General features: G+C 56.9%; 1 protein-coding gene across 1 annotated transcript; it reads left to right on the top strand.

Moving 5' to 3' along the window:
* Positions 1-356: 356 nt before the first annotated feature.
* LOC117654418 lies at positions 357-6750 on the top strand. Its single transcript, XM_034401034.1, has 7 exons — positions 357-408; positions 1012-1280; positions 1700-1860; positions 2231-2361; positions 2764-3035; positions 6088-6183; positions 6682-6750. The coding sequence occupies exons 2-7, from the start codon at positions 1041-1043 to the stop codon at positions 6748-6750; spliced, it is 969 nt and encodes a 322-aa protein (XP_034256925.1). The 5' UTR covers positions 357-408; positions 1012-1040.
* The last annotated feature ends 15534 nt before the right edge of the window (positions 6751-22284 follow it).

The following is a 22284-nucleotide window of genomic DNA, read 5'->3' as shown; positions in this document are numbered from 1 at the left end:
GTTTCGGTTCAGATAGGGGGGGTTTTTGGGGTTTTATTTAAAACTTTTTTTTAAACTTTTCATTTACGAAAATTTTTTTTTTTTTTAGAATCAAATTACGACTTTTTATAATAAACTTCCCATGAACGACTTTGCATTAATAAATTTTCAACCTAATAACTTTTGATAAACGATTTCCTCATCATGATGTGTTCAAAACAACTTTTCATGAACAAATTTTCTTCCGCGTTTTTTCTTACTGACTTGCCATTGACACCGTTCCATCAATGCCGTTTCTTTTCATTATATAACATTTTCAGCGATGACTTTGTCCCTAATGATTAATGAATCTTTCATTAACGACTCTGTTCCAGCAGCGGGCGGCGGCGTCGTTGTCCGACCGCCACGGCCCGTCCAACTACATCCTCGGTACGTGCTGCCTCGTTCGAGAGTCTCGATCTGCCTCTCTCACAGCCGTGGGGCGCCCCCTACAGGTGCGAGAGAGACAGAGCGGCGAAAACGACTCTGCGGCCATCTCGCCACACCGCGGACCACTAATTAGGACGATTCGGCATTTCAGAATCAAACTTGAGCAACAGAGGAAGGGCCAGGCTAGCCGCAGCCCGCTAATATTTGCCCGCTCGTAAAACTAACAGGGAACTTCGACTTTAGAACTTCGGTTTTCAGTCTGGAAACTGAAAAGTGTAGATGGTTGGCTTTTATTGATGTCGACCTGAAGGTCGGACACTGTAAAAAGAGTGTACACACAGCAGTAGGCCCGTGTTATTGTATGGCACAGGATGGTCGCAAGTTAGAGTGTAACTTACCTTTTTTCACAGTATGCCTGTCAAGTAGACGGTAACAAGCATCAACTTCAACCCTCAGAAGAGTCAACTATGTACATTCCTCCGTTTCGAAAAAAATACTAAAGAATTTGGGATTTGAACCCGGCTTACCCGAGTGGAACGCCAGCTCGCTGCGCCCTCGGCCACGGCGGCGCCACGTCGTTGTGACGCACGCTCTGTTTTGCAGGGATTGGCGCGTCCTGCTCGGCGGAGAGCATGAACATCACGGTGCGGATGCGGCACCCCTTCCGCGGCATCGTGTACTCGCGCGGCTTCCCGCTGGAGTGCAGCACGGCGCGCGAGCAGCACCACAAGCTCTTCGACTTCCTGCAGGAGAAGGCCGAGAGGGGCGACAGCGGCGGCAGCGAGGACAACCAGGTGCCGCTGCAGCCGGCCAGGGAGGTGATGCTGAGCCTGCCCGCCTCCGAGTGCGGCATCAGGGTCGTCCCCAGCAAGGTACGGCGTGGTCTGGGGTTCGAATCCCCGTCAAACACTTGACCATTTTGAGGTCTATGTGTGAGTGTGTGTGGTTATCTTTTGAGTTTTATTCCGAAAACGGCTCCTGACCTGAAAAAACAATAAGATGACTAAACCCGAATTTGAAATTTAATTTTCAATTTTCATCTTTAAGCGTTAAACTTTACGAAGTATTTTTAGCATACGCAGTACAGACTAATTTAGTTTGTTATACAAAGAAAATAGTTGTTTTCTTTGTAAGCTTAAGTATGCTCAAAACAGCTACTTTACTTCGCAAGGCGTAAATAGTCTGTTTCGTTCTCAGAGTGCGAGAAATAAACACACAAAATAAAAAAAAATGTTGAGTTTGCCCACTTGAATGAAAACACAATGAGAATAAAAAGCGTTTCTTCTCCCAGGACGGCGAGGGTCTGTGGCTGCAGACGTCCATCGTGGTGCAGCTGGACAGGCACCTCCAGCAGGCCGCCGATCAGACCAGGACCGCGTCGTGCCACCTCCCCGCCAAGGACTCCAGCTCCAGCGTGCTGTTGCAGCCCCTGCAGCCCCTGCAGCAGCACCGGTAGGCGACGTCAGCAGAGCGGCTCACACTGCCAGACAAAAAACCGCAGGAAAAGTAGGGAACATATCGGTGGGTTAGTTATTTTTGACGTGGACCGTCCATGCCTCGCCCAAAGGAACAACGGTTCCGTACATGAGATTTTTTATGGGGGACTAGGACAAGGAGAACCACTACCGAAGATTCGTACTTTTTGCGTACCCCCTTTTCCGCGCATTTCCCGTACGAAACTGCTGCGTTTTTTTGTATGTGTTTTTTGCAGTGTGGGCTACATTGAAAACTTGGTCCTGAGTACACACAGTGAACACTTAAGTGCACGCTGAAGTTTTCAGTGTAGCTGGTGCGGTTTCCTAACCACCCTTCTCTGGCGCAGGACGGGCCGGCAGTTCGGGGGGGACATCCCCTCGGTGGACTTCGGCGCGGCGTCCGCGGCGTCCTGGCAGCAGCAGCACTGGCAGCAGCGCGCGCGCGCCGTCATGGAGATCCTGAGCACGGCCGGCCGCGGCAGGGGGCGCGACCCCGGCGTGCTGGCCGTCGGGGAGGAGGCCGCGCTCATCGTCACCAGCCACCTGCCAGGCAAGGGCACCGCCCGGCACCGCCTCACAGTGGGCCAGAGGACCGGTGGAGGCGGCCAAAATTCTCGGACGCGTTTTTAGCTCCAGAGTCGATCACTGGGACTCGAACCGAACGTGTGACCCCACCAATGGATTGCTCGTTCGAGGAACAATCAAGTGGTGGGATCACACGTTCGGTTCGAGTCCCATTTAGCGACTGGCGTTCAGAGATTGTGACGCCTCCACCGGTCTTCTGGCCCACTGTGCGACAGGTCCACGTTGCGCCATGCAGAGTGGGTCCTGCAGTGTAGATGCGGTCGAAGTGCTTGAACCTGCCGGTGTGTGCCCGCAGCGGGCGTCGGTTCCCGCGTGACGGACTGCTTCGCGCACGACGGCGCGGGCGAGGGCATGGAGCGCCTGTCGGACGGCCGGGGCTGCCCGACGGACCGCCTCATCCTGCCGCAGCTCCGCGAGGTGCGCGTCAGCCCCGCGACCCTCGGGGACGCCGTCGACGACGCCACCACCAGTGCACCGTACGCCCCCGCCTCCGCCAGCGAGCCCTCCGCCGCGCAGTTCAAGAAGCGGCGGAAACGCGCCAGCGCCGCCAGCGGGCTCAGCACGCACGTACGTCTAACCTAACCTGCACGGACGGGTCGCTCCACTGCGAACCGAACCGCATGCACACTCGCAAAGCCAAGGCGTAACATTACGCCATTCATGAAGCATAGGCACCGCGCAGGCAAGGCACCGCGCTGGTAGGCAGCCCAGACTGCACGCCAAACTGCAACCCCCACACGAGGCAACCCCTCGTAGTCGCGGCACCCGCGCGGTATGCAAAACTTCGCACATCAGCACGCCGAACGTGCTCTACCGCACAGTGGGCCGGAAGACCGGTGGGGGCGGTCAAAGTCCAGGACGTGTTTCGATCTCCAGAATCCCTAAATGGGACTCAAACCGAACGTGTGACCTCAACAATGTATTGCTCTCGGAACGAGGATACTTTCGGTGAGGTGATACTCTGGAGCTGAAAACGCGCCTAGAGTCTTGGCCGCCTCCGCCGGTCTTCTGGCCCACTGTGTTCCTCTCAGCGCGCCTTGAGATAGGCCACCCATTTGGCGTCCCTTTGCCCCGGGCGGCAGGCAGCCCCTCCAACAGGCACGGCCGGTCGTTGCCCCAGCCGTGGCGGCGCCGCGAAGGCAGGCCGCCTCTCCGCCTCGCAGACGGGGTCGATGTCCGCCCCACCCGGGTGGAGAGTGACCGGGTTCGCCGTGCGCGTAGGCAACCCATCCAACAGGCAGCGGCTGCCTGCGCCTGGCAGGCAGGCAACCCCTCCGGCCAGACACTTGTTGGAGCGACGCCCGGCCGCGCCGTGGAGTACGCCATGGAGTACGCCGTGGAGTACGCCATGGAGTACGCCATGGAGTACGCCATGGAGTACGCCGTGGAGTAGTACGCCGTGGAGTACGCCATGGACTACGCCGTGGAGTACGCCATGGAGTACGCCGTGGAGTAGTACGCCGTGGAGTACGCCATGGACTACGCCATGGACTACGCCATGGACTACGCCATGGAGTACGCCATGGAGTACGCCATGGAGTACGCCATGGAGTACGCCATGGAGTACGCCATGGAGTACGCGCGCAGACACCATGTCTCCTCCAGGACCCGCTGTGGGCCGATTGCGAACTGTCTCTGTCTCTCTCGCGCCGCCCCGACACGCCCCATGAGTGCGAGAGAGACAGGCGGGGCGACACTGTCCGCACTGCTGCGGCTTCCCGGCGCCGCTGGAGAGGCAATTGTTGTGCCAAACGCTGCGCCGCGGACCGGAAAAAAAAAGAAAAAAAATGAAGAATGAAAAGTCGGCGTTTTTAATTGTGGGTTCGGCCGTTGCACAATTTTCTCAGTGAGCGGCTTCTAATGAGGCGGGCCGGGACGCTCCGAAGGGCGTCGCTCTGTCTCTCTCGCACTCGCGGGGCGGCGCGCGGGGCGGCGCGCGGGGTGCGAGAGAGACGTCCATTTCGGGACGAACGTGCGTCTGGAGCCTCCAGACGGGACGGGGGGTCCCGAGCTCGGTCCCGAGGGGGGCGTGCCCCGGGCGGCCCGTCTGGAGAGGAGCAGGGTCTTCTCGGCGACGCCTTCGCCCTTTGAAACGGAAAGTCGCCGCAGAAAAGGACGATCGGAAGGGAATCGCTGCGAATCCTCCATTCCACTCCAGCGTCGCTCCAGCGACTCCGGCGGTGGGAAATCGAAGCAATTTTCCGGAGAAGCTCGCGGCTCTTCGCCATGGCAGCCCTCGGCGGCACGGCATGGCACGGCACAGCATGGCACGGCACAGCAGGGCGCGGCACGGCGCGGCACGGCATGGCGCGGCGCGACGCGGCCCCAGCGCGTCGCTGATGTTTTAATTGCAGTTTGCACGGTAGACTAAAGTCAAGACTAAAGTCCTGGACCAGCCGGGGCAGCGACCTGGCCCGGCCCGGCCCGCCGTGGCGGTGGCGGGGCCTGCCGCCTGAGCCCGGCCTGGCCGCCGGACCGCCGAAGGCTCGGCCGAAGGCCCTCGGACCGCGGATTGGTCACAGCCTTTCGTCTGGCTCGAGGATCAGGGATGAGCGAGTTCACGAAGGATTAGCACCTGTCCTTGTCATCGCCAAGGGTCATGCCCGGGCCGCGCGCCGACCCGTGGACAGCGGGCTGAGCACCGCGTGTCGCGTCTCTCTCTCTCTCTCTCTCTCTCTCTCTCTCTCTCTCTCTCTCTCTCTCCCTTTCTCTCTCTCTCTCTCCTCTCTCTCTCTCTCTCTCTCCCCTCCCCCCCTCTCTCTCTCCCCTCTCTCTCTCTCTCTCTCTCTCTCTCTCTCTCTCCCCCTCTCTCTCTCTCTCTCTCAAAACATTGTGCCCGAACACCCCCGACGACGCGTGCGAGTTATCCTAGCAGAAGTCAGCTACAATCGCGACGACACCAAAACGGAAACTGAAGCGTAGTTGTCCGCTTCATTCAAGCATACAACCACTCTTGAAGTCTTTACGCCAGTCAAGCACAGAGATGAAATTCCCCCATGCATTTAGATGTGCGGAAGGGGAGTGGGACACAGTCACTACGCTTGAAGCCAAGCGTAGCAACCACCACGCTGGAAGAAAGGCGTAAAAGTTGACTTCAGTTCTTTCGGTGAACCGTTCGAAAAATGAGACCATTATGCTGCAATCCTGCCTGCTGACTGACACACTGACACACGCAGCGCGAGTCGCTCGCCTTCTCATCACGTAATTCTTGAATGCCGCGCAGGATTCCGAGAGTCGCTCTGTCTCTCTCGCACTCATGGGGCGTTCCGTGTGGGCGCGAGAGAGACAGAGCGACGAAAACGACTCTCTGAATCAGTCTGCTGGCTTCTCGCTCTGCTTGTCCGCCAGGCTTGGCTTGGCCAGGCTTGCCCGCGCTAAACGCCAAAACTGTGGCTGTGATCCGCCTGGCTGGAGCCTGCCAGCCTGCCCTCGGCCTGCCCGCAGCGTGGCCGGAGTCTGCAGACTGAGAGTCGTTTTCGTCGCCCTGTCTCTCTCGCGTCTTTAGTCCCGTGAGTGCGAGAGAGACAGAGCGCCGAAAACGACTCTGAGTCTGCTGGCCGGAGCCGCCCGATGGCGATGACACCGGGACGACTCCAGGATGACGATGACGTTGTTGCAGGTGGCCGCCGCCAAGTTCGCCGCCTTCAAGTTCCCCGACCGGAGCCGTCTGCACCTGCGCTGCCAGCTGCAGCTGTGTCGCGGTGCCTGCCCGCAGGTGGGTGCATGACCTGCGGCCCTGCGGCTGACACCGCCTTTGGCTGGTCAACTTCCATGCGCACCGATACACTGGTGAAACAAAGGCATAAAAATTATGCCCCTAAAGGGCGTAAACGATTTACGCCCTTAAAGGGCATAAATCGTTAATGCCTTTGGGAAGGGCATTAAAATTTTGCTTGAAATTCCTATACCATTTACGCCCTTTCCAAGGGCATAAAACGATTATGCCCTTGCAAAGGCGTAAAAGAGTATTTATGCCCTTAAGGGCGTAATTTTTATGCCTTTGTTTTACCAGTGTACAGGCTCAATTTAGGCAGTGAAGTGTCATTCTTGGTTGGCCATGAACCACGCTCTCACCTGCCATAGGGGCGCCTTTTTCGGCCCGATAGGACCGGGTTCGACTCCTTTCACTTTAAATTTAGCAATCATACAGGCGGTTTAAAGTGCGATATCAACCTGGGTCAGTTACTTTAAAATCCATTGATTCCTTTTGCAGGATCCCTGCTTGTCCGAGAAGGCCAACACGACGCGGCAAGACCGGCGAGTTCGAAAGGTACGTGATTGACGCCGTCCTCGAGTTCGCGACGCCGTCCTCGAGTCCGACGCCGTCCTCGAGTTCGACGCCGTCCTCGAGTCCGACGCCGTCCTCGAGTTCGACGCCGTCCTCGAGTTCGACGCCGTCCTCGAGTTCGACGCCGTCCTCGAGTTCGACGCCGTCCTCGAGTTCGACGCCGTCCTCGAGTTCGACGCCGTCCTCGAGTTCGACGCCGTCCTCGAGTTCGACGCCGTCCTCGAGTTCGACGCCATCCTCGAGTTCGACGCCGTCCTCGAGTTCGACGCCGTCCTCGAGTCCGACGCCGTGCTCGAGTTCACGCCTCGCCGTCCTCGAGTGCGACGCCGTCCTCGAGTTCGACGCCGTCCTGCAGGTATCTCGAACGTCCTGCGAGGTGCGGCGCCGGGCCTCGAAGTGGACGCCGCTCGAGTTGACGCCGCCTGGACGAGCTCACGGCAGGTAATGCTGCAGATGGACTCGCCGACCTGGATGGGTCCGACGAGGCGGCACCCCACCGTCGGTTTCGGCGCGAAACGCACACCGGCCACACAGGGCAGACTTGGCTGGCCCGTCGAACCGAGAGCGCTGAGATGAGTCATTAGCTCGACCGCCAAAGCTTCGTCAAAGGCGGTGAGGCCTCCAGGGGCCCGTCAGGGCCAGCCGTCAGGGCGAGCCTCCAGAGGACCAAATGCCTTTGGCGTTTTTGACGACGGACCCAGACCCAGGGCGTTTAATTCAGTCGAAGGGGATCCAACGGCAGTCAAATGGGTGCCGAGCCGAAGGCAGTCTCAGGGGTGAAGGGGTCCAACAGGAGCCAAATGGGAGCTTACGGAAGTCCAGGGGGAATGGATCAGTAGTAACATGGGATCCAAACGGAAAGTGTACGTAATAATGGGACCCAACGGTAGTCAGATGGGATCTAACAGTAGTCAAATGGGATCCAAAGCTGTCAAATGGGATTTGAAGGCAGTCAAATAGGATGCAAAGGCAGTCAAATGGGATAAAAAGACAGTCAAATGGGACCCAAACACAGTCAAATGGGACCCAAACACAGTCAAATGGGACCCAAACACAGTCAAATGGGATCCAATGGCAGTCAAATGAGATCCAAAGGCAGAAGGGGATCCGACCCGACGACAGTCTGGCGACCCATTGGACCCAAACAGGGGCCTGCACGGCAACTCCAACGAAAGACACCCAAACGGCGGTCGCAACGGCAGCCCCTCGGCCAAACGGCAGGCCCGGTAGGTGTTGCACCGTGAGGCAGAAAGAAAATGAGTTTCTCGCGGTTCGGCCTAACGAGGGACCCGGCCAGGGCATGCACTGGGGTCGGCTATCGCGCTATCTGCTCCACCCGGGCGGCGAGGGGCGGCGAGGGGCGGCGAGGGGCGGAGTGGGGCGCCCGGTGCAGCCCGGGGAGCGGTTCCGGGGAGGCTGGTCTCGTCGCTGTCTCTCTCGCGCCGCTACGGGACGCCCCAGGAGTGCGACAGAGACAGGACCGCGTCTTCGGAATCAGTGTGCCGGCTCGTGTCCGAACACTAACGGGGAAGGATACGGCCCTCCTGGCACCTCGCTGTGGGAACACAGGGTGTACCTTGGTGTGCCGCCCAGCCGCGCGGCGACGGAGTGTGTGTGTGACGGATTTGAAGAAGCCCGTGGGTTACTTTTAAAAATTGGCCTCCGCGGACTCCAAAGTCGAACAACCCGCTTTTTGTGAAACCTGATTGCGACGATAATGAGGGCGAATGACTTCAACTTCGATTGAACGCCGCTATCGGCTCCGCTTGCTAAATTGACGATCCTTATTCCTGCAAGTTTAATGCGAAAAAAAGCAACAAAAATAGTAGTAATCATACCAACAAAAACAATAGCGTATTTATGGTAAAGTCATGAACCGCTCCGCACTTGGCGATGCACGGCCTCCGCGTTGATACAATAATCAGGGGCGTTGGGCGTCGGCACACGGATAGCGGGGCCCGGCCGGCCCGCTGCTCCGCGGAGAGTCGGTGTGTGCTCAGCGCAGCTCAGCGCAGCTCAGCGCGCCGGGGAATTCCAATTTGAACGCTTTTTGTATAAATAGTGGAAGCGGGCGGCGTGAGGTGTGGAAAGGGGGCGGCCTCCGCCGTCAATAAGTCCGTAATGGCGATCGCGTCACTGATAAACGCCTCAAACTCACGACCGGCGGGGCGGGGCGGGCCGAGGCTTGGGGCTGGTCAGGACGTACAGAGGAAAAGAGGAAACACACAGGCCGCTGCCAACGGCGCACAGTGGGCCAGAAGACCGGTGGAGGCGGCCAAAACTCCAGGCGCATTTTGAGCTCCAGAGTCGCTAAACAGGACTCGAACCGAACTTGTGATCCCACAAATGGGTTCCTCGTTCGGGGGCCAATCTGTTGGTGGGGTGACCCTCTCGGTTCGAGTCCCATTTGAAGCTCCAAACGCATCCGAGATTTTCACCGCCTCCACCGGTCTTCTGGCTCACTGTGCAGCGGCGTGTTGGGCGACGTTTGCACTTCGATGCAAGGTGTTAGCGGACTTGCCGCATTTCGGGAAACAACAAACGATTTTCTACCTCATCTGTCTCAGAGTGTGAGAGAGAGAAAAGCAGTAGAGAGAGAGAAAGAGGACGATTAGCGCCGACGGGCTCTCGAGACGAGACGGTGAAGGAACTCGCGGGAAAAGACAAAAGGGAAAAGTCAACACGCCCTGGAGGGATTTGAACCCGCGACTACACTTATTTGAAGAGATCCGAGACCGTCACGGCAATTATGACATCACGGCGCGCCTGGATTGGGCGCGGAGGAGCCGGGGCGGGAAGAGGGGGGCTTAGGTGTCCGTCGTGGATTCTGGGGGGTCAGACTCTCTGGGGACACTTTGTTTGTCTAATGGAAGGCACTCTCACCACCGCGCTCTAAAAGTACGTGATTGTTACTGGTGAGAATCTGCCTGCGGATTGTTTTTTAAGTACCAGTTTTCCTTTTATAAATTATTTCTTCTTTGCTTTTTATAAACGACCTAGGAGAGCGATAAATGAACTATTTTGTCACCGCACACTCCTCTGAACTTCAAAAATGCCAAGTACAAGCAAAGATTTTCTCACAATTTTTTTTAGCGTAGTATTGTAGTATTTGAACCCAAGGCGGAGGGACAGGGTGACGCATTCCGATTCCGAGGCGCCTACACTCGGAAACGGCCTGAACGCGTCGCGACGTCGCCCCGCCAAAATTGGGCGATCATTGCCGGAAACGAGAAAATGAACGCTTCATGTCCCCGACCGCTGCGCAGCCAGCTTTATTAGAGCAAACGCGATGTTGTTGTTGTTGTTGTTGTTGTTGTTGTGTGGTGTTTTCTGCCCGTCATCTTCTGCCCGATGGGCGCAGGCCAGTTGGTCCGGACACGTAAACCAGACGGAAATGCTTCCTCCTCCAGCAGCCGACCGCACAATGCATCTAAAACAATCTTTTTAACGCAAGCAGCCACTTCTTCCAATCCACAGGCGCATCGGAACGAATGATTTCAAAAAATGAATCAAACGGAGCCCCACCGCCGGAGAACCTTATGGCGTTTGGGTCATTAACGTTAGTTGCCTTTGACAGAACTTGTGTTTTGATTTTTTTCTTCCCCTGGAAGTTGTTGTTTTCGTGAGGAATCCTTCAGGGTGATTACCTCACTAGCTAGGCGTCCGCCCCGCCCTGTTCAGTCCGGTGTTATGACAGATGTCATACCGTGGACGCTGCAGCGCGCCGGCCGGATTTGGGTGTGATTACAAGACTTTTTGCCGGCCGACTGTGTAGTCTGTCCGCGTTTCTGATTATTATCTTTCGGCAAATTGAGACTGCAGTCGGGCTGCGGACGCTGTGGCTGTGCCGCGCCGCGCCGCGCTGCGCAGGGACGACTGTCTTGTTGGCGGCGGCTGGCAAGTTGACAATGTACACCGCCAGCAAGACTCACGCGGCCAAAACTCTAGACGCAGTTTGAGCTCCAGAGTCATTGAATGGGACTCGAACCGAACGTGTGACCCCACCGATGGATTCCTAGTTCGGAGAGCAATCCATTGTCACACGTTCGGTTCAATTCCGCAATTTAGCGACTTTGGAGCTCAAAACGCATGGGATTTTGACTGCCTCCTTGGTCTTCTGGCCCACTGTTCAGTGCAACAAAAGGCATCTTTGCGAACCCAAATCCTGTGACTGTGCGCAATCACTATCCTCCTTCAAACAGGACGACATCCAAATGAAAACCCAACGGCGCGGCGGCATTGCCGTGCTTCTTGGCCGAAAATCTTGTCGCCGAAGATGATTCGGGGAAGACCGCCGCGTCGGGCGTTGAGACGGACACGTCTTTTTTTGCCCCGAAGATGAGGACAGCGCGCTGAATAAGTCAACAGACAGAATAATTCACCGACGCGATGAAAAGGGAGCGGAGAAAAACCAGAAAAACGCGACGTAAAAAAGGCAAGGCCGCCCCCTGCCGCGGCCCGGTTCCCTGATGCGGATATAATCGTCGCGAATCGGACAAATATTTGGAAACGAGCGGCGGAGTGACTCAGCGGATGCGGCGCGGGCCATCCCGGGCCATCGTGGGCCATCCCGGGCCATCCCGGGCCATCCCGGGCCATCCCGGGCCATCCCGGGCCATCCCGGGCCATCCCGGGCCATCCCGTGCCATCCCGGGCCATCGTGGGCCATCCCGGGCCATCCCGGGCCATCCCGGGCCATCCTGGGCCATCCCGGGCCATCCCGGGCCATCCCGGGCCATCCTGGGCCATCCGGGCCATCCCGGGCCATCCCGGGCCATCCCGGGCCATCCTGGGCCATCCCGGGCCATCCCGGGCCATCCCGGGGGCACGCGGAAGGAAGCCTCCTTGGCGGAAGCGGAGCATGCACACCGTGCGCCCGGCCGGGGGTCTTCTAGGGGACGCACAGTGGGCCAGAAGACCGGCACCGGCGGCCAAAACTCTAGACGCGGTTTGAGCTCCAGAGTCGCTGAACAGGACTCAAACCGATCTTGTGTCTCCACCCATGAATTCCTCGTTCGGAGAGCAATCCATTGGTGGGGTCACACGTCCGGTTCGAGTTCCATTTAGCGACTGTGGAGCTCAAAACGCGTCCGGGGCTTTGACCGCCTCCACCGGTCGTCTGACCCACTGTGGAACGGGAGTTTTTCGCGAGGCCGAAGCTAGGCCGAAGCTAGGCCGAAGCCAACGGGTGTACTGAGTGCACACACTAAGTTCAGTTCGAAAATGTGTAAGTAACACACTTCGGTTTCCGCGATTGGAGCGCGACGACAGCTGCTGGACGGCCACGGCCGTCGTCCAGCGCAGGATGGGGATGAAGATGTTGGCGCGAGGCTGATGAGGCAATGAACAAGCCCTGCGGGAGGGGAAAGGGGGGGGGGAGGTATGCAGGAGGACTGAGTGAGCAGGCCGTCCCTCTTTAGCGACTGTCATCCATGACTGTCCGTTTTGGCGTGGACATAGGCCTGGCCTGGGCAGCCCGGCCGTCCCGGGCCGGTGGACCCAGACGGGCGCTCCTGGACCGTGCTAAACATCTGCTTCTCCCTCCCCCTCCCCTCCTCCCTGTCATTGGCCAGGCACGGCGTGTTCGCGGGCTTACGTTGTGTTTACGGTATCGTGGCCGTGCCACGGGGGCCGCGCGGCGCCCGCCATCGGAATTCAACAACAAAACACATTTATAACCGGCCATTTGATGCTGCCGAGCATACCTTCCCCCCTCCCCTCTCACGCGCCTTCCTTCCCCTCCGGCAGGGATGACGCTGGCTGGGCTCGCTTTGGGCGTGTCCTCCCGGGACTCGTGGAGGTTGTGATAGGTTACATTTGTGCGTGCTCGCGTCACTGGCAAAGCACCTCGTTTTCAAGCAAATAGGAAAAAAATAGATTGCTTTGTGTTTTTTTTACACTTGTGTAAATTTTGTCAGCATGTCTGAAATCCTGATCAATATTCGTGCACCTGCTCTGAAAGCTGAAATTCTGAAAACTTGTGCTGATATTGACGACCCGAGTTCTACAGAACGTCAGAATAAGTTGTCAGCTTTGGTGCGCGAATTTTGATCACGATTTCAGACAGGTTTCTGACATTCGGACAAAATTTACACGAGTGTATTGCACGGCTGAAATGGGGAAACGATTCTCGGATGCACGACGGCCATTTGAACGGCCTGTCGTTCGCAGGGCGCGTTGCCGGCGTGGCCCGACGTTGCCGCGCGGCTCCCATCGGCAATCCATTTCGTGCGGAAAAGTGCAGCGAAAAACAGACGATTCGCCCCTAGAGTGTTCATCAGGCAGATTGGCATCTCGGGGCCTTATGGTTATGACCGGCGCAGGATTGGCGCGCCCGGCCAATTCATTACCGCTGTCGCTTGTTGCTCTGTTTTGCCGATCGGCTGCCCGCGCGCCGTCCGATGCATTGCCGCTGTCTCTCGTTGCTCTGTTTTGCCGACCGGCCGCACGCGTTCGAGTAGTTTCACGGCCGCGGCGGCTGCTTTTGGAATGCTGACCTTCCAGGACTTTAAACCGAACGTGTGACCCCACCAATGGATTCCTCGTTCGGAGAGCAATCCTTTGGTGGGCTCACACGTCCGTTTCGAGTCCCATTTAACGACTCTGGAACTCAAAAGGCGTCTGGGATTTTGACCGAATCCACTCGTCTTCTGGCCCACTGCGCCTATTACCAAAGTTGCCAAAATGGCCGAGTTATCCCTCGCGCTCCATTAACGCGTCGCGAGGGCCTCGGCGGCCACACGCGTTGCGTCGCTCCGCTGCGGACCGTAATGAGTCTGTAACGGGAGCGACGCCAAGCGCCAGCCAAGCGCCAGCGCGCGGCCGCAGCCTTGTCTTGATGTCGTTGTCAGGACGATAAGGCGGGGCACTGGCCCGGCAGCCCAGCCGCCCTGCCAGTGTAGGCAGCGCCAGCCTCTCGGCGGCGCAGCCACTCGGGGACCGCGGCAGCCTCACGTCCTCGTCGTCGCACAGTGGGCCAGAAGACCGGCGGAGGCGGCCAAAACTCTAGACGCGTTTTCAGCTCCAGAGTCGCTAAATGGGACTCGAACGGAATGTGTGACCCCACCAATGATTGCTCTCCGAACGAGGAATCCATTGGTGGGGTCACACGTTCCGTTCGAGTCCCATTTAGCGTAGCGACTCTCTTTTTCGGCCGCTGTCTCTCTCCCTCTCCCTCCCGTCTCTCGCTCGGACCGTTCCTGGCGGCGGCAAGATTTGGCGTCTCGATCTCCGCGTGCCGGTCACAGCGTCACCGCTCCGTCGCGTCTCGTCACACCACGTCACGGCGTCACGATGTCACGCGGCGTCACGCGGCGTGTTTGTTCGAAAACGGCAGCCGCGGAGTAACAGGATAAAGCAGTAAAGAGACGAAGGGCGCTTTTATTCGCCTCGTAAGTTAGCTTTACTGCCGCCGGCGGCATTTCTTCATGTTGTGGCGACTTCTCCGCGGCGGGCTCTTACTTGGACGCCGTTTTACGGTGATGCTGTCATCCTACCTGTACTAGTGTTTCTTTTTCAGCTTTTCCAGGCTTTTGTGTGATCCATAGCGCGTGACACTAGTGCAGTTTCCTCGGTCCTCTCGACCTTCACAGTGTTCCCTTATCCCAACGACACACAGTAGCTTGAAAAAACATAACTTGGTACAAAATCTACTCAAGGTTTCGGATGTAGTATAATGACTCCGTTTGACAAAAGACAAACGACCTTTTAACTGAGAATTGAGGGTTTTTTTTTTCGATGAACACTTTTTTTTTGACAAACATTTTTTGACAACCCTTTATTTTTACAAAGTTTTTTGACGGATTATGTTTTGAGAATAAAGTTACTTTTTGACGGATTTTCCACCGCCTTGTTGCAGCGAGCGGCGGGCCCTCGGTGACGGCGACGGCCGAGAAGACGTTCTGCCTGTCGCCGCCGCGGATGGCGCTGGCGCTGGCCACGCTGGGGTCGGTCTTGCTGTGCGCCGTGGCCGCCGCGCTGTACACGCTGCTGCGCGGCCACCGCCGCCCCTCCCCGCTGCGGTCCCTGCTTCGCCGCCACTTCCTGCGCGAGTACAACGGCAGCCACGGCTCCTCCGCGTCGCTCGGCGAGAGGAACGTCCTGGTGCGCGTCCAGGACTCGCCCTTCGGACAGCCCGCCGCCTCGCCGCCCTCGCCGCACGCGCCGCACGCGCCCTGGCAGGACAAGCTGTTCCACTGAGGCGTCCTGGCGCACGTCCTGGTGCACGTCCTGGCCACGTCCTGGTGCACGTCCTGGTGCACGTCCTGGCGCACGTCGTGGTGCACGTCCTGGCGCACGTCCTGGTGCACGTCCTGGTGTGCGTCCTGGTGCACGTCCTGGTGCACGTCCTGGTGCACGTCCTGGTGCACGTCCTGGTGCACGTCCTGGTCACGTCCTGGTGCACGTCCTGGTGCACGTCCTGGCGCACGTCCTGGTGCACGTCCTGGTGCACGTCCTGGTGCACGTCCTGGTGTGCGTCCTGGTGTGCGTCCTGGTGCACGTCCTGGTGCACGTCCTGGCGCACGCCCTGGTGTGCGTCCTGGTTCACGTCCTGGTGTGCGTCAAGCGAGCAGGGTGAAGCGGCAGGCGCGCACACATTCTGCAAAAAAAGAGGCGGGTGTCATGTATCACCTTTTGCCTACTTACACGGGGTGGATTGTACGACAAACTGCCTACCCATAAGGCATTTTATTGAGGGATAATGCAGGTGCTCATGACCCCCGTGACATACCCCTCCTCGGATACGCACCTGTGACGCGTGTGTTTATGCTCTCCACGACGTGTTCGCCGTAATACTGATAGATATTATTAGAAACTTGAAAGAAAAACCTAGATAAACTTTGAAAATAAAAGCAACAAATTGACGAACGGGACGACGAAGGCGGGGAATGCCCTTGGCGACGTTTTGATTTGCGCGCGAGTTTTGAATCTCGACATGGATTTACTGCTGCACTTTTAATATTTCCTCACAAACTCTGACAAGTACAAAGCTTGGCGAAGAAAATGACACGTTAAAACGAAGTGTTAACTTGAGCATGCGTATAGCTTAAAATGCCTCGTCTCGAAATTTGGGCCTTTACGCCTAAGCTCAAAATACTTCGTAGTTTTTTTTTACAAGGTACGAACAGGTAAAACAGGGTTGAGGGTACCTAGATTTCCAGCAGCGTTAAAGAAAAATCCCTTCAATTTCGTTATTTAAATCGGTGTATCAGAGTAACTTGTTGACGACAAAAGACTCCCTGATTCAAAAACGTCGTTTAACTTGCGTCCTCGCTGGAAATGACTGATCATGAAAAGACTTTTTACTGTTATCGAATTCTATTCTATTTATTGAGGGTCTGGGACGAGACGGCGTCTCAGGCCAACAAGTTGTCACTGTGCCTCGTCAGTACGCATGTTTCCTTTCTTTTTTAGTTCTTGCTTTGAATTCCATCGTTTGTTAACACAGCTTTCCACCGTACTGGCCAGGCGCTGGCGACTTGACGCCCCGCGGCTCTGCTCACTCATTCCGGAAGGGTCGCTCTGTCTCTCTCGCGCTCGCGCGGCGCCCCGTGGGCCCCGTGGGGGTGCGAGAGAGACAGAGCGAGAGACTTCAGACGACTGAGCGCACTGAGCGGGCCCGGGGAGCGAACGGGGCAAAATTCTGGTGTCGGTGTCCATGATGGGTTTAGAGGGTACAACCAGCGAACGCTGAGAAAAAGTGTCCTTAGTGATTTAAGTAGCGAGCAATTAAATTAGCATTAAGACCGCGAGCTTCCTTCTGTGATTGAGACTCTTTGTGTGTGTCGACACAAAAATGGTACAAAAGACTGTTATTTTAATTTATATATTGTTGTTGATGTTGTTCAGTTGAAGCATGTTGTGAAGTGTTTTATTTTGGTTCTTGCGATTATCGGCAGTTCGATAACCATCAACGGCCTGCGTCTATGAACCACTCTTGTAGAATGATTATTTAAATAAAACGAAAACTATCGCCATTATTGAATGCAAAAAAGTAATCTGTTTCCCTACCCTATTAAATTATAAACACTGCAGCACATACAAAACTTGCGAAACACGACGTGTTGGAACACGTGGCGGCGGTTCGCTGCACCCCCCCAAACCCGTTACAGTGAATAGGACACAATCGCCCTCCTCTTTTCCAGGCGGTGGAAATTGCCTTCCCACCCGTCCGGCGGAAAGGGTCGTAGCTGCGAAGGGTTTCCTCGACAGTTGCGACCCTTTTCTCGGGGCATCATGGCCGCTCCGCGACATGAGGCAGCGAGTCATTAGCTCCTGACTGGAGCCAGATCTGAGCTCGCCACGCCAAGGCATGCCGCGCCACAGCACCGGATTTCTCCTAAAACAGTTCTTCCGCGTATGGCTGGTTCGCTAGGCGACCTCCTGAGGGGCCGAACTTGAAAACAGCGCCCCCGAGTCAGTTAATTGTTGTTTACCTCTTTGGAGGCATGTGAGTCAAAATCGTCGTGACGAGTGCGGGTTCGATACCCGCCGAGGTAACGCCTTTTCCCCCCTTTTTGCTTGTTACTCCCAGCGGCCTTTCCGTGCAGAAGGGCCAATGGAAACCACAAAGGGCATCAACCAAGGCCACCCCTAGCGACGACGGAGGAGGGAGAGAGAGAGAGGGGGGGGAGGGGGGCTCCAGGACATCCTGCGCGCCGCAGCGCCGCAGGTTCGCCAACCCTCGGCCGAACTGCGTGCAAAATTTGCATGGAGAATGGCCATATTGGAAGGAAACAGGCGCGACGCAGTGCAACGCAGCGATGAGCAGGGCTGCCAACACTTTTTAAAGCCGCCCTTGAAAACGAGAGAGAAAAGAATGTCGCTTAAATAGGATTTGAAATAAAATTGGCCTCGTAAGATCGCCGCTGAACGGGGGACTTTATAACAAAACTATATATAAAAAATAATAATCCTACCCTGTAGTAATTAACACGTGTTAGCCTACATTAGCCTACAAACAATTCACGCAAGTGAAATTTTTCTACTGTTTACTATTGTTGTTGTTGTTATTGTTGCTTTTGTTTTTAAACAGATCGCTTGGGCCCAACAGGTGTGCGGTGGACGGTGGTGGTTACGTCCGCCAGGAAAGCGGCCCGCCAAAATGATTCCGAGAGTCTCGCCCTGTCTCCCTCGCACCTACAGGGGACGCCCTATGAGTGCGAGGGAGACAAGAGAGACGGAAACGACTCTCAGTCTGCAGAGGGCGCCTCGCGGTCATTTGACAGATGCCTAGCAATGCAGGCAACGCAGGCAATGCCGAGGCCTTTAGCCTTAAATTTCTTCGCTCATAACTCGCAGCTCTATGACTATTCCGCGCGCGCTTTTACTGGCGTTGCTTCGGGGAAACGGTCCAGCCCATCCCACCACGCCCCACCGCGCCCCGCCCCGCCCTGCCCCGCCCCGCCCTGCCCCGCCCCGCCCCGCCCCGCCCCGCCCCACCCCAGCCACGCCACGGGTATGTTCGGACTTTGTTTGCAGATCCTGCAATGATGGCGGCAGTCAATACACTGTTATTCGGGTCAGTGCGTACTCCGCGTTACGGTGTAGTAGTCCCGCGTGAGGTTGTAAAACGAAAGACAAAAACGCGGTCGGGATTTGAACCCGCGACCCGGGCAGGGGGGACCAGACCAGAGCGACGGCGCCCTTGGAGCGACGGATGTGCGCGCCCCGGTCGAACCGCACCGGAGGCCTGGCTGGCTTGCTGGCTGGCTGGCTGGCAGGAGCCCTGCCGGCGGTGGCCATAGGACGCGCTCAAGACCACGGGGACCTTGGTGTTCTCGCGCTATCGCGCCGCCAAGGCTTGGCCAGGGCGGCCGCCATCCGGCGCAGCAGCCAGCCAGCAGACAGATTCCGAGAGTCGTTTTCGTCGCTCTTTCTCTCCCGCACTCATGGGGCGTCCTGTACAGGTGCGAGAGAGACAGAGCGACGAAGACGACTCTCGGAGTCTGTCTGCAGCGCGGCCGGGCAAGTCAAAGGCTCGGCCAAAGGTACGGCCACGCATCAATCAAAGGCAGAGGCCCGAGCGGCATTGTCTCGGCAGGAATCCGAACACGACGGCGCCCCACGCAGCACTGCCACTGCACTGCCACTGCACTGCCACTGCACTGCCACTGCACTGCCACTGCACTGCCACTGCACTGCCACTGCACTGCCACTGCACTGCCACTGCACTGCCACTGCACTGCCACTGCACTGCCACTGCACTGCCACTGCACTGCCACTGCACTGCCACTGCACTGCCACTGCACTGCCACTGCACTGCCACTGCACTGCCACTGCACTGCCACTGCACTGCCACTGCACTGCCACTGCACTGCCACTGCAGCGACTGACCCCTTTTGACACCACGAAAGCTCGAGACGCGTTTTGAGCTCCAGTGCCATTCAACAGGACTCGAACCGAGCGTTTGACCCCACCAGTGGATTCCTAGTTCGGAGATCAATCCATTAGTGGGGTTACACGTTCGATTCGACTCCCATTTAGCGACTCTGGAGCTCAAACCCGTCTAGGATTTTGACCGCCACCACGGTCTTCTGGCCCACTGTGCTCTGGCCGCTCTGGCCGCTCTGGCCCTGCCTTCCGATCCTCTCCTTCTGATCCTCTCCCTTCCGGCGCCTCCGGTCCGATGCACCTATGCGGTAACGCACTGTATCAACATGGCCATCGCTGAAGGACGCGCCTCCCAGCGCCGCCCCTCCCCCTCCTGCCTCTGGTCCGTCAGTTCCGCTGACGACGACGCCCGCCCACGCCTCTCTCTCTCTCTGTGTGTGTGTGTGTGTGTGTGTGTGTGTGTGTGTGTGTTTTTGTATGTCTGCGTGTGCGCACGCGTATGTGTGTGAGTGGGGCAGACTGGACCAGCCAGTTTATATGAAACAATGCAGGTCAGCATTACAAAACGACGAATGCGGCGGGGCGGGGCGGGGCGGGGCGAGGCGGGGCGCGGTGGGGGCCCTCTGTGCCGGCGAGGCGTGAAGCTAAAACGCTTCTGCGCGTGCCGCATGGCGTGGCCCACGGCGGCAGGGCCGTGGCGGGGGCTTCCTTGCCCCACTCGATGGCGTGGCGTGGCGCGGCGTGGCGCGGCGCGGCGTGGCGGGATGTGGTGGAATGCGGTGCTGAAAATGAGACGCGAGCCCTCGGACACTTCATCGCGCGTGCAGTAAAGAGGCGACAAGAGTGCGGTTGTGCTTCACGCCGCTCGGCCAGCCGTTCCGAGTCCGCTGCACCAGCAAACTGGCAAACTGCAGACTTATTCCGAGAGACGTCGCTCTGTCTCTCTCGCACTCATAGGGCGTTCCGTGTAGGTGCGAGAGAGACAGAGCGACGAGAACGACTCTCGTGCTCGTCGCCTTGCAGCGCTCTGCAGTGCAGTCCCTCACGTCTCCATCGCGGCCCTCGGTTATCACGCCCTTGTGCCTGTCGGTTGTCCTGCATCCTCTTCGCTCTAAACGCCTCGCGAAAAAATATTACCACCCTACGAATGTAGTTTATCTTTCGCACGATCGTGGTTTTACATGTGTCTTTGCGTTGGAAAAGAACAAAAGTTTTCAAACCATGAAGAAATTTTGCTTGGTTTATGCTTGCGTTGAGCTCACTTACTGTAACATGGCCTAAATTTCCTTTCTGGAAGGCACTTTTCTTTTCTTTTCTTTTCTTTTCTTTTCTTTTCTTTTCTTTTCTTTTCTTTTCTTTTCTTTTCTTTTCTTTTCTTTTCTTTTCTTTTCATTCACCCTTTTGCCCTCTGTCCTCCTCCTTTTCTTTCACTCCTCTACGCCCTTTTCATTCACTTCTTGTACTTGTAATTGTTACGCTCCATCGTTTCCAAGCACTCCTTATCCCATCCTGGTTGGTCTTGAACATTCCTCATCTTTGCCGTGTCCCTATTCCTGTCCACTCCTTGTCTTCGACGATTCTCTCGTTCGCCCCTTCCCCCCCTTCCCCCCCTCCTCTCTCTGCGACTGTCCGGCCAGACACCCACCACTCCAAATTGCGGCTTGGCTCCATAGAAAGCAAGCAGAAGAAGTCAATGCACCTTCTCCACCCCCTTCCCCATCCGACCCCCGCCGTGGACAATTCCCCTTCTCTCCTCCTCCACCTCTCCCCTCCCCTCCCCCGCCCCTCGGCGGCGTCCGCCCAGTCTGACCGCGGCCCTAGGTAGGGCCTAAGTAGGAGTGCAGGCCCTCCGCACGGCACGGCCTCGGCACGGCCCAGCGGCAATGTGTGTCAAATTCGGAATTTTTCGCCGCTGCAGTTGGTAGCGGTGCCGCCTGACCGTTTTACTGCCGGACGGTTGGCACTGCCGGCGCACCGCTGGCCTGCACCGGGCTGCACCGGGCCGCCACTAGGCCGGGTCGTAGGCTAACGAGCCGCCTTTATGACCAGTCGCAATTGTTGTTGTTGTTGTTGTTGTTGTTGGCGGTGCGGTTGTTTTGAAATCCGGGCGTTGAATTCGCGTTTCCGCGGAGAAGTCATCACCTTGTGCACTCTGGTTGTTGTAAAATTTTTCGAAACGACCGTGTTGGCCTCCTCCGGAACGATGTGCTCGTTTTGCACGACGTATGCAGTGTAGTAGAACTTCGACAATGTGAAAACTTTGAAAGTGGATAAAGAAAAAGCTTCGTTCTTTTTTTATTGTCATTAGTCAAGTTCATCATGTCGTGTGAAACTGACCCACCATCATGTAGCGCTGTTCAATCGCTGATTTCGAGTTCGCACATCCGATTTCTATAAAAGCAAAATTGCTGAGTGGGAAGTCAGTAGAGTTTTTGAAAGTCGGTAGTTTAGCGTTAAAAAATTAGGTAATGATCTCTAGATCATTAGAGGTACAACCGAGGGGGAAACGACTTCGGTTATCCGATGTACAGCAAATTGGTTATCCGCTATCCGGATAACCAGAAATTTCGAAGTAATCCGGGTTAATTCTGAGGTAATCCGGGGTAATCCGGGGAATTTCTGAGGTAATCCGGCGTAATCCAGTGGTAATCCTGGAAAATTTTCGATGTAATCCGGAGGTAATCCGAGGGTTATCCGGGGTTATCCCTATCCGATGTACACCAAATTTCTGAGTCGTTTCCCCCTCGGGTACAACAGGGCATCATGTTCGGCACTTCACCCCTCACAGACCCGCATGGGGTCGGAGTCCGGAGGCAACAAGTCCATCCAGCCCTCGAACGAAAAACCCAACGATCCCAAATATTGACTTTGAAGTAATGGTCGCTTCCTCGAAAAACACTGGCTCAGGTCTTTTTTCTTCCTTTTCGCAAAATGGCAATCCCAGCGGGACGGCGGTGGCCTTTTGAAGCCGTCCTCCGAGGCGTGGGCGGTGCGGCAGGGCGGCCCGTGTGTCCACGCGACCGCGTCTAAGGCGGCTGCTTTGCGGGCGGGCTGCAGGCTGACAGCCGTCGCTCTGTCTCCCTCGCACTCATAGTGCGGCCCCTGTAGGTGTGAGAGAGACAGAGCGACGGCTGTGCTGGCTGGGCTTAACGAAGACGACCTGACGGGCCGCGGTGCGGCGCGAGGCGCGGCGGC

This window comes from Thrips palmi, unplaced genomic scaffold, assembly GCF_012932325.1.
Source record: "Thrips palmi isolate BJ-2018 unplaced genomic scaffold, TpBJ-2018v1 HiC_scaffold_10, whole genome shotgun sequence".
Classification (NCBI taxonomy): Eukaryota; Metazoa; Arthropoda; class Insecta; order Thysanoptera; family Thripidae; genus Thrips; species Thrips palmi.
The sequence above is the reverse complement of the archived record's forward strand: the minus strand, read 5'-3'. Positions and strand labels throughout refer to the sequence as shown.